The sequence below is a fragment of the Octopus bimaculoides genome, chromosome 21, assembly GCF_001194135.2.
Source record: "Octopus bimaculoides isolate UCB-OBI-ISO-001 chromosome 21, ASM119413v2, whole genome shotgun sequence".
Classification (NCBI taxonomy): domain Eukaryota; kingdom Metazoa; phylum Mollusca; class Cephalopoda; order Octopoda; family Octopodidae; genus Octopus; species Octopus bimaculoides.
Genome location: NC_069001.1, coordinates 38,851,521 through 38,865,244, shown reverse-complemented (window position 1 = coordinate 38,865,244; position 13,724 = coordinate 38,851,521). Strand labels below are relative to the sequence as shown.

At 38.5% G+C, this 13,724-nt stretch overlaps 1 protein-coding gene across 1 annotated transcript in view; it reads right to left on the bottom strand.

Moving 5' to 3' along the window:
- Positions 1-241: 241 nt before the first annotated feature.
- The window catches only part of LOC106867354 (serine-rich adhesin for platelets), a 41,193-nt gene continuing 27,710 nt past the window's right edge, over positions 242-13,724 (bottom strand). Inside the window, exons 15-27 of the mRNA XM_052975440.1 lie at positions 13,285-13,386; positions 12,473-12,577; positions 11,652-11,767; positions 11,045-11,083; positions 9,978-10,041; positions 9,181-9,287; positions 8,350-8,494; positions 7,214-7,291; positions 6,375-6,490; positions 6,119-6,205; positions 5,844-5,922; positions 5,052-5,227; positions 242-3,541 (exon numbers count right to left, since the gene is read on the bottom strand). Coding sequence (XP_052831400.1) covers positions 3,385-3,541; positions 5,052-5,227; positions 5,844-5,922; positions 6,119-6,205; positions 6,375-6,490; positions 7,214-7,291; positions 8,350-8,494; positions 9,181-9,287; positions 9,978-10,041; positions 11,045-11,083; positions 11,652-11,767; positions 12,473-12,577; positions 13,285-13,386 — 1,371 coding nt within the window. The 3' untranslated portion in view covers positions 242-3,384. The remainder of the gene's footprint in view (positions 3,542-5,051; positions 5,228-5,843; positions 5,923-6,118; positions 6,206-6,374; positions 6,491-7,213; positions 7,292-8,349; positions 8,495-9,180; positions 9,288-9,977; positions 10,042-11,044; positions 11,084-11,651; positions 11,768-12,472; positions 12,578-13,284; positions 13,387-13,724) is intronic.

The window sequence follows — 13,724 nt, the reverse complement described above, 5'->3', positions numbered from 1 at the left end:
GATTTCTTGTTTAATTTTTAATTTGTACATTGGAGTTTCAAGGGAGAAATTTTTTTTTTTCTTTTAAATACAAGAAATTTGGGGGATTTTCAAATATTTTTTTTTTTGCATTTCGTTTGAGGTTGGCTTGATTTCTTTTATTTACTTTTTTAATAGTTTTTCTTGTTTTCATTTCATCGTTTATATTTTGTGTAATAGAGGTCAGAGTTCAGAGGTCATGTGCCAAACAAGTAACCTCCTCTTTTGTCGAGTCCCAGCTCAAAGTTATTATTTTTTTTTTGTATTTTTTTTTTTTTTCACTTTTCTTCCGAAGTCATTTTGGTCGATAAAAAACGTTTTTGTGCAGGAGAGGGAAGGAAGAAATTTAATCAAGTGACTTTTGAACTGCCCCAGAATGGCCGTGGCCCATTGACTGAGACCAATAAGACAGATTTCGACAGAATGAACTGAATGTTGGAAAGAGAGAGAGAGAGATGAAGCGGGGAGAGCTGTCTGTGTGTCCTGCCCCTCCCATCATGAGAACAGAACACAAAATTTAGGAGATAACAAAGTAATTAAAAGAAAATGTTTAATTGAAAACAAAAGTTTGTAGTGGGGGTGGCTTGATGGAGAGGAGGGGACACCCTGGTCATCATCATCATCAACATAACTCATTAATATGATTCTTTGTAGTGGTTTGCTATTTCAACAGTCCTCTTCTTACGGACACTCAGTGGTGGTGGTCATTTGGGTTGTCCACAGCGTAGGTCATGTAATTTTTTCAATCTGACACTGGCTCAGAAATACTGAGGGTAGCACATGACACTAATGCGCCCCCCCCCCCACACACACACACACACTGTAACAGGTAACCATTAAACATGCAGACATGAGAGTCAGTTTTTCATTCTGATCAGACAACCCAGTCATGGCCGTCCCATTTACAACTACATTAATAACATATCCTTTCCTTTGTGAAGGAGAGCAGGGTATGATTTCAGAGGGATTTAGCTGGATTACATGTAAGACAATGGGAGAGAAGGGGCTCAGAGCCCCAGTCCCTTGCTGCAGGCCGTTTTCTCTCAAACTTTGGTCAAACTGACCAGATAGGCCTCTCACACCTACCACACAACCCATGTGTGTGCATGGAGGTGACTTCAACATGAAACCATGATCAATCAGTTGGTTGTCTTCATCAGAATTTCTTAAATGAGGGCTAAGTGGGGTCAATTTAATGAGCCCTAATTAATACACCAATTAAGGAACATATATTTTTGGTAGGATTTAAACTGAGTGTAGACATGATAACAGAAGGTTGTCTTGTGAGAGCCACAGACAACTTCTATTTGCTGAGAAAAGTCAACAGTCTACATTGGCATCAAAGTTCCTGAAGTGGATGATATGGTATCTACCATATTCTTACTCCAAAGTTGGTTACATTTTAAATTATGGGTCAATTATAATAATTTTATTGGTTATTGGAAATATTCTACATTAAAATGGAATTTCTGAAATGTTAATAAGTGTCAAGTCATCAGAAATTCTTGAAAATGTTTCAGGATGTTTTGGAGAATAAGAGTTGGTGGGATGTGGGTGTTCAGCACTTGCAGGATGGAGATGGGGTTAAGTCTACCCTCAACAAAATGGAGCAGTGACTACCCTCAATGGAGTGGAGCAGTGTCCGCCCTCGATGGAATGAAGCTGGATCTACCCTCCTCCAGTTAGAACTGATTCTCTTTCAACAAAAATACTTGACAATCCATTAAGTTCCTTTGGTTTGCGAGGGGGGGGGGGTCTCATACATCAACTGTTTTAGGGGTTTGTTAAAATATTTCCCTCCCTCCCACCTCTTCCCAATCCAATTAAAACAAAAGTCCTAAACTGCAGCCTCATACATCAGCTGTCATCAACCACCACCCATACAACTGTCACTGAAGCATTCACCAAAATCCAGATTCCTGCTACTGTCTGCGTAGGGGACGGGGTGAGGGTGGGATGATGAGAAACATAAAAAAGTTCTTGCATTCGTTTGCCAAATGCACACACACACACACGTCTCTCTCTCACTCAAGCTATGAATGAGTTCACTAATTATTTACATTAATGCTTACACTCACATTCAAGGTACCACTCACACTCAATTTCAATAAAATAGGGGGGGGGGGCAAAAAAGACAAATTAAACAGATTTTTGGCAGTTTTGGTCAATCTGTTTCTCCTGCCAGGTTTGTTGACCATAACACACTCACACACACACATTCAATGACCAATTAGAACAAAGTTTAACCAGAACAGACAGAGGCCTGTTGTGGTCAAGTGCAGAAATGTGAAACAACAAACTCCAACCTTTATCTCAACACAATTTGATGATTGACCAACTGACCACAAACAACACTTTAGTTACATTTTTTTCTGTCGGAAAACAGTCTTTGTTTCAATGAATTTTGAAAATAATGAATTTATTAAAATAATTTTGTCGTTATTTAAGCTGGAGTTTGGAACATAAATTAATATGAGATTTTGATGGAAGGATTTAATTTAGATCACTTTGAAACAGGAAAGTTTGAATCATAGAAGCAGTAGGGGTGGTCACCAATGGTTGGCATCAAAAGAGTAGTGTTGATGATGATAGGAGGAGGAGTAGTGGTGGTGGTAGAATAGGGGGTATTAATGAAGTAGTAGTGGTGGTGATTGTTTTGATAGAAAATATTGGAATTTCAAATGTCAGAAAAGAAAAGTAAAAAGGTTGACAGTAAAAATTTTCATGCGTATATATATATATATATATATATATATATATACACACATACATATATACATACACACACAACTGAGGAGTGAGTGGATTGTATATTTATGTGTGTGTGTGTATATATATATATATATATATACACACACACATACACATGCATGCATACACAAATGCAATTATATAAATTTTGATAATTGTGTATGTATGTGTGTGTATATATATATATATACATATATACACACACACATTTAGGACAAACGTGTTTTGTGCAGGTATTTAATCCTACATAATCCTTCTGCCCCCATTGCTCCTGCTGTTCTCTCTCTCTCTCAACAAGCAATCCAACATTGAAAGATGTGAGACCACACTGCCCCAGCTCTGGAGACAGCAACACCAAAACATTAACACAGAGCTCACATTCTGTCGAAAAGAATCATTTCAACGTTTCACATTTTTCAAAATCGTCTTAATTCCATTTAAATTTTTACATTTTGTTCCATTATTTTGGTCAAGAGATTTAGTTTTACCAATTAACATCATGATCATCACCACTGTCATCGTAATCATCTTCAAGTCGTCTTCGTCATCACCATCATAACTGCTATATATATATAATTGTCCACACAGCTGTCTGCCCGGTCAACTGAGATTGTTTCATGACTCCTGTGGAGTGTCGTCTTCCCCGTGTCGTAGACGGTACTCCTCCAACGTCTGTCGGATGGTATCAGCAGAGTACTTACATTTAGGCGAACCACACGCACAGGTAAACTGTTTCCACTTGATCACCCAGAACTTCTCACCGTAGTCGAAGCTGAAACAAATTACGAGACACATGAGAAACGCACCATACATACAGACATACACCTGTGGCACATGCTTAGTAAAAATATCAAGAATAAAGATGTATCATCAATGTTCTGTATTCATTATACGCCTTCTTTCATCTTGATATATTTTGTGATCAATACACTAAAACTAATTAGCAATCATCTTTGGATTTATATAAACTGTTCCTGTCTCAAGAAATAAACAATAACCTAAACATGTCGACCATTTTGTTAGCCAGATTCTAATTTACAGAGTACTTAAAGAGGTATCACACATACATATATATATTATATATACACACATGAAGCCAGGGTGCCAGACTCAGCTCATCAAACAAGCATGAACTCAAACTAAACAATTAATGGCCTCCACATCCGACCATGATTGGTGGAGAGAACATGCAACATGTTGAGGCATTCATCCTGCAATGGACTGAACAGGAAGCTGCACCAAGCTCCCAATCTGATTTGGCAAGGTTTCTACAGCTGGATGCCCTTCCTACCACCAACTACCCCAAGAGGGTAGTGGGTGCTTTCAATGTGCCACTCAACAAGTCTTCTCAAGCACAGCATATTATCCAACGGTTACTTTTAAACTGGCATCAGTCACTGCTATGATCTCACTTGACTTGCTGGGTCTTCTCAAGCACAGCATATCTCCAAACATCTCGCTCACTTGTTATTGCAGAGATCCAGTGGAGTAAAGTCGACATCAGCTACATACTGAAGGGAGATAACTCAGACAAGTTTCCTGTATGAAAGTTGGGACATGATGCACCAATCCTCGTGATGGTGTTTCACTTTGCATCTAAAATAGTCAGAAACGAACCACACCAATTAGAAATACCTGCAGATACCGTCTAAATTTCTGTTTGAATAGAGATGTAGCTCTCTACAACACTGCCATATCTTCCAGTAACTTCTTCAATAGATTACCAACTTTGATACTTATTAATTCACATTGATTTGAATTCATCATACATTATCTCATAGCTTCGAGATTTAAATGATGTGATTGTTTTGTTTTTAGAATGACATTGTAGGGCAGGTGTGAGAGGCCAGATTTTGACAGTTTGAACATAAAAGAATATTTGGTCTGGATATGGCCAGTTTAAATGCTAAAAGGTTAAACTGTCCCACTTTACTTATGAAAAACTAATAACTGACACAACTCTGCTTTAACTGGTCTCTGAAGATGGCAACACGCATGGTCTAAATCATAGATTGCAACATTAGCATCACCTGTATTTATGAATGTGTGTGTATATATACATACACACACACACACTGTATTTACTTGTATATAAGTTGCACCCTTAATTTAATATTAAATTTTGGTATAAAATATTTTGCCTTACATAGTTTTAGTTTTGTCCTGTTTAATAAGTCAAATCTCAGTCTTTTCAGTTTAAAGCAAGTATTATAAAATAGTGCAACTTATTCAAGAAAATTTATAATATGGTCAGAAAGAGAAGAGTGAATCTTGGTACCTACCCCATTTCTTCTCCGGCTTTGATGTCTCGGGATGCAAAGAAACAGATCCGTGGAAAGCGCATGTCTTGGTGATCAACAAATACCTTAACAGGGATCACATTCGGTTCACATAGATGATTGATAAAACGGCTGATGTTACCATAGCGACGGGCATCGATACAATATGTCTCACCATCCTGCAGAGAGAGAAAGGAGTCGGTAAGGGAGTGTAAATTAATCACAATACTAATTAGAAACAAGATTTCACTAATTATAATTGAAATACACAAGAAGACATCATGAAGTACAAATACGTGCATTTAAACAGAAATATCCTGCAATAAAAAGTCGTGCAAACAATGATAAGCGTCGTCACTAGTCTGGGGTTGATTAAACTGGCTTAAAACGTATCCTTAAAATTCCTACCAACATCTGACGCACTGGTACCCACCCTTACCACTTCCCAGCAGCCCAAAGGGCACAGCACACTTGAGCCTTATACCTAAAAGATCCAGCCACCTTCAATTCAATCAAAGAACATTCATTCACTCATCCTGCTAAACCCAGCATACTCTTATCACCATACTTTGGTCAATATAGTCATATATCTACAAAAAGACAGAATGGTCATGGCTGGAATGCGTTTAGTCACTGATCCATTTGATCTGGGGACAGTTTTGAGCCACAGTAAGAAGCAACTGGGTTTCTATGGTGGTTGATCAAATCATGACACAACCTCAACCACAGCAACACTACTACAAGACAGAACCAGCAAAATATAAACATACGTGTGTGTGTGTGTGATGAAGTTACCTTATTATCCAGATCAAAAAGATAAGAGTCATCTTCTCTACGATCAGCTTCTGAATCTGAGATCAACTCTCCAATGTACCTGAAACAGAAAGAGTGGAGGACTGTAATGGGCAGTAGAGGGTGATCAGTGGATTGTGGACAGTAGAAGGTGAGGGGGAATGTGGCAGACTTGGGAGACAGGTCTGACCAATGGTGTTATGGTAACATGAGACGAAAGACGGACATAGAGAGAGAAAGGAGAGGCTGCAAGCCATGAGAATGAAGGATCAACTCACTCGCAAATGAAGACACCCTGAGGGATGTCACGTAAGGTCTTCACACCCCAACCTCGTCCTTTGGTTTTGAATAGTTGCAGACGACATCTGGAAGAAAATAATATAACATATATTACTGGTACTGAGAGAGAAAGAGACCTGTGTGGCAGGTGAGAATAGACAGGTGTTGATTCAGGGGTGGGGCGCTGAAATAAAGTCATTGTCAAAGGAGTTCTGGTTTACAAAACGTGATTATGAAAGGAGTTCCGTGACTTACACAATGCCATTTTGCACGACCCGGTTGTTACATGTGGTCCAACAGCGGCAATTTCTATTGCACTCAAAAATATAGGGAGGCTCCAGTTGGTTGAATTCTTGGGCAAGGCGACCCATCTGAAACAGAAAATGGAGGAAACATGAAGGGGTCAGTAGATTTGTGGGATGGGTAGGGGTACATATTAAGTTGGTCCCTAGGCATCAGGTATTTGTAGGAAGAAGAAGGAGGGGTAAATAATATGCCAACCACCCAGTAGAGAGGTATGTTGCTAAAATAAGTGCGTAGGGTACAGAGCTGTACCCCTTATCTGAACATATTGGGGTAGTGAACGATAACTGGTGCTGGGGGGGGGGGGGTTAACAAATACGAGAAATGGGGAGACGTTCAGTGTGAAACTGACATAATACAGAGTACTAAATGCAGCTGTATGGTTGTGGGAGTTCAATCCCACTGCACAAGCATCTTGGGCAAGTATGTTTCTACGATATCCCAGCTCAACCAAAGCTTTTTCAGTGAATTTGGTAGACGAAAACTGTGTAGAAGCCCATCGTGTATATATATGTGTGTGTGTGCATTTGTTCCCCACCACAACTTGACAACCAGTGTTGGTTTGTTTACATCCCTATAGTTTAGCAGTTCAGCTTCAGACGACTGATACAATAAGTATGAGATTAGAGTCAATCTGAGTAAAAAGCCTTCGAGGCAGTGCCCCAGCATGGCCATATTCCAAGGATTGAAACAAAAAGATAAACAAATGAATGACAAGTAAACCAGACTAATTAGGTTGGCGCCATTAATAGAAAGCAGCAAGAGGTAATCAGTGCAAGGTATGTTCTCACCTGGTCGTACCAGCATTGGACGCTGTTCCTGCTGCACACACATAACATAGAAGCACAACTGTCCTGACAGTTGCAACTCTGAAAGAAAGAAATAACAGAAAATCTTCAGAAACGAACAAACAACAACAACATTGTGCAGTGTTGAACAAATAATTATTGTCATGGAAACTATTTCAAAACATCACAGGTGTGTGTCCACTTGTAGATATATACCTACAGGTGTAAGAAACAACCACACATTATTATAACGAGAAGTCACATAGCTACTTGCATTAAGAAGGGAAGGTGAGAACGTGTGTGTGTGTGTGTATGTATGTATGTATATATATATATATATACATGTAATGCATTGGTTCATGGTATAATTCAACAAAGAAAGTACTCCATCTGGTGAGAGTCAAATATTTCTGTTTAAGGGTCACAGTACATGCCTTTGGGTGCTACTAATAGCTTCACATGCACACTACTTTTCGTGCTGAACTAAGAATTTCTCGGCACAAAGACTGGTCTGCGCCTGAAGAACTTGTTTAGATTTTCAGACACATGAAACTATTAGTAGCACCCAAAGACATGTATTCTGATCCTTAAACATACATTAAAATATAAATATGTGAGTGGTTTAATATTACACAGTGTGTGTATGTACATACATATTTATTTGTGGGCATACACGTGTGTATGAATATGTGAAACTATATAAATTGTAAACTAGTCACATCCTAAGTAGCGTGGAGCAGAATAATTCATTACCTTTGATAAGGGAGACAACCTTGACATTTTAATTAAATATAGCACACACACACACACACACAAAGAAAGGGGTGGGAGTGGAATAGATTGATTGATGTGTGTGTGTGTGTGTGTGTACATATCAGTGTGCCATTATCATCATCATCATCATTCAATGTCCTGGTGGCATGGGTTGCACTGCCCTGCATCATCTCTATGGCTCAATGCCATTCCTAACACCAAACGCTTTACATTTGTCTACTGGAGGAAGTATTTCCTTTTCTTCTTTATATATACACACACACACACACACATCTGCAGTATTGTACAGTGAATATATAAAGACTGTCTCAGTTAACAATCGTTGTTGTCAGAGAGAGAAAGAGAGGAGGATGAGGGATACTCACCTGCAAGCTAGAAATTACCCTGTTGATATTGAGAGGAGTGGTTTCGACACTCTGGGTGACATATTGGAAATCTAGGGGTGGTCCTTCATCATCGATGGCATTGATACTGTTAATAGGGAAGTTTTCACGGCCAAACGAGATATCTCTGTAAAGTCAGTAACAAAAACACATCGTCAATTACAACAGACTAATTAAAAACAATAATAAAATTTTTAATTACAATAGACTAATTAAACACAATAATAGAAGGTGATTAGTGAGGGAGGGTACTCTACCTGTTATCAACACCCCTTATATTTTTAATTCATCACACAACACCTGCTCTATAAATACCATTATCATTATTACGATTATTATCATCATTATTAGGCAGCAAGCTGGGAGAATCGTTAGCACGCCAGGCAAAATGCTAAGCAGCATTTTGTCTGTCTGTACATTTTGAGTTCTAATTCTGCCAAGGTCAACTTTGCCACTCATCCTTTCGGGGTCAATAAAGTAAGTACCAGTGGAGCACTGGGGTCTATGTAATTGACTAGCCCTGTCCCACATAATTTCAGGCCCCGTGCCTATAGTAGGAAGGATTGTTATTATTATTATTACCACAACTTATACATAAATCTCTGGTTAAAGAAATTCACATACACGCACACACACACACACAGTACAATCATCTCTCCTGTAGAGATAATGTAGTCCTAGATAGACAATGCCTGAATAAAAGATAAGATGGCCATGAATGGAACCACTTAGAACACACATCTGCTGAATCAGGGCTGACCTGCTACATAACAACAACAACAGCATCAAACATTATAAAAAATGCCAGTTTACCTGTGGACAAGTTTTTCGGATCTTTCAAGTCTCTTTGAGGCCAAATCTCTCAGCTCCTTGTTTACGTTCAGTGCCATCCACACATTACTTTTCTGGTCCAGACAACACTACAAGCAACAACATGAGTAAAAGATCATCAATTGTGGAAACCATTGTTACAGTGAGGAAGGAAGAGGGTGGACGGACTGAAAAAACCATTACCTCAAAAGTCCAAGGGTTGAGGGCAGGGGCCATAAGCATTTAAGATGAGAAATGTATGAAATAGTCCTTGTGTAACCAATATATTGTCACAGCATGGACACACTATTTAATGTTACTTGTTGAGTCCTTAATGAGATGAAACTACTGAGAAATCTTCCTCACAAACTGCGACACCTCTTCCAGCCCCACTCCCATTTACACAGCAAAACAAATTATACACTCATTAAACATACAGGATGTGTGTGTGTGTGAGTGCTAATTTCAGCCCTTCTCATACCAACCAGCCTGAAACCATCCGTGGTTCTGTAATACAACTTCCTACTTCAGAGTGATCTAAATCAAATTCTTTTGTTAAAACTCAATTTATGTTCCAAACATTGTCTTTTTACTGACAAAAGCTATTTTACTAAATTCTCTAATTGTTAAAAGGCAGAGTATTTCAAAAGAAATATGGTAACAAAAGGGTTAAAATGCAAAGAGGTGTCTCTCTATTGTAATGTTTACTGTATTAAGTTTGTTGCAATGTGGAAGTAGGAAGGAAGGAAGGAAGGAAGAAAGGAAGGAAGGAAAGAATGAAAGATAATAACGTAACTTACGTCTGATGGTAATTGGTTGATGTTGTTGCGAGCACTAATGTCAGCCCCACGTAAGAGACACAACCTGTTGGGAATACAACAATCATTTAGCATCATCATCATCATTATTATTATTATTATTATTATTATTATTATTATTATATTATTATTATTATTATTATTATATTACACAGTTTTATATAAAAGGTAGATTTATTTAAAAAACACTGTTGCAATATTTCAGGGTTTATTTAACCCTGGGTCAAAATATGGGTGGGGGAGCAGCTTTGACTTCAGCCAACTTCTTACTGGGAAAGAAATACAGCCATGTTGTTGTTGTTTATTAACAAATCCTTTTTGTACCTTCACCTCACATCTCTCTCTGTCACTCTTTCCAGGTGGAGAAGCCATATCTTCATTTAGCTCTGGAGTAAAACACTTGCTCTTGTCCCTCTCTCATGATTTAGTGTTCCCCAATACTTCCTAACCCATCCAGATGAGGGACCTACCTTGTCTTACGGGTACTTGGTGACCTTGCTAGAGCTGATGCCTTGAAAGAAAGCACCCAGTACATTTAGAGAAGCGATTGGTATTAGGAAGGGTATCCAGCTGCAAACCATGCCAAAACAGAGGGCAGCCCTGTGGCCTGTCCATTCATAATGAATTAGCAAACCCATGCTAGCATGGCAAAAACAGACATTAAATTATGCTGCTGCTGCTGCTGATGATGATGATGATGATGATGATGATAACCCTGACCCAAAGGATAGTTCTTCAGGTTCTCTTGTGTCATATTTCTTTATCTAGAATTAAGAGTTTGGAATTAAAAAAAAAGTCGCTCCCACCCTGCAATAACATAGAGACACTACAAATTAGGGTCTGTCAGCTCAGAACATATCATGGAGGGCTTCACACAGCAACAATACACACATCAGTGTGCCCCCTATTTACCAAAGTACACATTCTGCCAGTGACACCCTTTAGGACACTCACACTAGAAGACCCCCACATAGTTAAAGTTGGTCCACACATTGCAGCAGAGGAAGATGAATAATTAAGAAAGAGGAAGGAAAAATGTTTCTACTTACACAACACATTCATAATTGTCTTGTCTAACTGATATATGTCTGCAAGGAATAAAGAAAACGTTTAAGGTGAAAACAGGAACATCGCTCTGGAAACACATAATAATAATAATAATAATTTTGACACAAAGCAAGTTGATTACATTGACTCCATCAGATATACAAGGACCCAGTGAGTGGTCTTCAGACAACTTGTAACTAACAACAACACTAAACATTGTGGTTCATCAATTGGAATCGAAGAGAATTAAGAAAAAAAACTGGTACAAGGGGAGATAACAAAGAAAATCACAGGGAAGATGAAGTGAAGAAAGAGAAAGTGAAAAGTCTTGAGAGAGAGAATTGGTAATCAAAGTGACTTGTGACTTCACTCGATGAATGGAATCTGAAAATAGAAGCCAGAAGCGATTGCATTGGGTAAAACCCTCCACAAGACTGCCATTGTAGTAATATGTGAGAATCAAGAGAATTTGGGAAAAAGGAAATAAGGACTGGGAAAGGAGAGTATGTTGAAGGATGAACGGGGTTAATTGGAATGGGAGGACAGGTAACAGAAACGCCAGATGGTTGTGTCCACCTGGCTACAAGATGGTTAGGAAATACTACTTACAGGGGCCGATCTCCGTGTTCATTTGGAGATTCTAGTTCACAGCCGTAATCCAAAAATAATTCTGCAATCTCAACACTTCCTGAGAACGCAGCCCAATGTAGCCCCGTGTTCTCTTCCTGGAAACAAAAAACAGTCATCATCATCATCATCATCATCATCAATTAAGGTGTAATGGTAACTGTTTTGTCTATCTTCTAAACAAGTGTTCTTAATAAATTCTTCTATTGTAACTGTACTGACCCCCAGAGGGTCAATAACTGTGTACATACATAGAGGCTGATAATAAAAGACTGTAATGTATATATACACACAACTACAACAGTTCTATGCTACGTGCAAACATCTATACATGTATAAATCAGTTTTATGATATATGTGTATATCACAGTTCTGTGTTATATACAGACATCCACAAGAGTATATAACAATATGTTACATACACACTTCCACTAATGTGTATGACAGATCCGTTTTATACATACATATCTACAAGTGGGTACAACATAGATTTGTCATACACACATAATTACCAGTGTGTATAACAATTCTTTTTTATACACACAACTAATCTGTATAAATTAATTTCATATTACATACATGCATCTACCAGTGTGCACAATGTTATATATACACACCTGCCAGTGTATATAACACTATTCTTTGTTATATACATACTTATTTACCAGTGTGTATAACACAGTTCTATGTTACATACTACACACGCATCTATCTACAGGGTGTAGATAAGACCTCCTACAGTGTGAAAACAGTTAAACAATTCCCACAAAAACCCCCAAAAGAAGCCATTTTAAAAAACTTACATTATCCTTTAATGTGGGATCAGCCCCACGCTGAATAAGGAACTTGGCACTTTCAACATTTCGGTGCTCTGCTGCCCAAATAATTGGGGTCCAACCACCATCATCCTTTAAACACAATTAATTAAGAAAAAACAATTAATTATTGATTGATTAAGTTGAGGTTTGACAGAAAGTTTACAGCTGAAAATCATAACTTGTATTTTGGTCAAGAAGTCAACATTACTGTAAAAGAAAGGGGTTTGAAATGCTAGAAATAGGAGCCAAATTGCCCTCGTATCACGTGAAATAATGTAATTAATTTTCACAAAAAGTACTAAATGAAATTCCCTTCCCTGTTTACCTTCTGAGCCCAACCCCACAAGTGATAACCAAACCAGTTTGTAGGGGACAGTAAGTAGATACACCGGAACAACTGATATGGTTGAGTTCTAGAAAGGGTCTCCTGTTTTCAAACCATTGAGGGATTTCAGCAGATTAGGGAGTCTGAGTGGTTTATTTAGGGAGTGAAAGAGATGAGGGAAAAGGGTTGATACAACTTGAACATCACAACATCTAGGACTGCAACCATAACAGCCTGGAAGGAGCATTTGCAAGAAACAGGGGCCACTAACACTCCTCTTCCTCCTTCTCTTTCTACACAAGTAGAGGCACTCATTCCTCTCCTCTTCCTCTTCTTCCACTTGTAGGGACACTAATACCTCCCCCATGATCAGGGGATACTATTCCCCTCCCACCCTTCCTTCTTTCACCCCCCTCACTCTGTCCCTTATTATAGTTGAGAATCCAGTCACTCCAAGAGTGAGTCCACTTACCTGGACATTGACGTCGGCTTTCCGCGTAGACAAGAGAAACTCCATGAGATCAATGTAGCCTCCTTTGGCAGCCATGTGCAGACAAGTCATACCATCTTCACCCTGCAACAAGAAACACACCAAATGGAACAACAATATAGAAACATAGGAGTGTATGTGTGTGTGTGTGCGTCTATGTATATACATATACACACACACACACACATATATATATATATATATATATATATATATACACACACACAAACATATATAAATGTATATACATATGCATATATATTCTTTTACTCTTTTACTTGTTTCAGTCATTTGACTGTGGCCATGCTGGAGCACTGCCTTGAAGGGTTTTAGTCGAACAAATCGACCCCAGGACATATTCTTTGTAAGCCTTGTACTGCTAAGTTACAGGGATGGAAACACATGGATGGGGTAAATAGAAA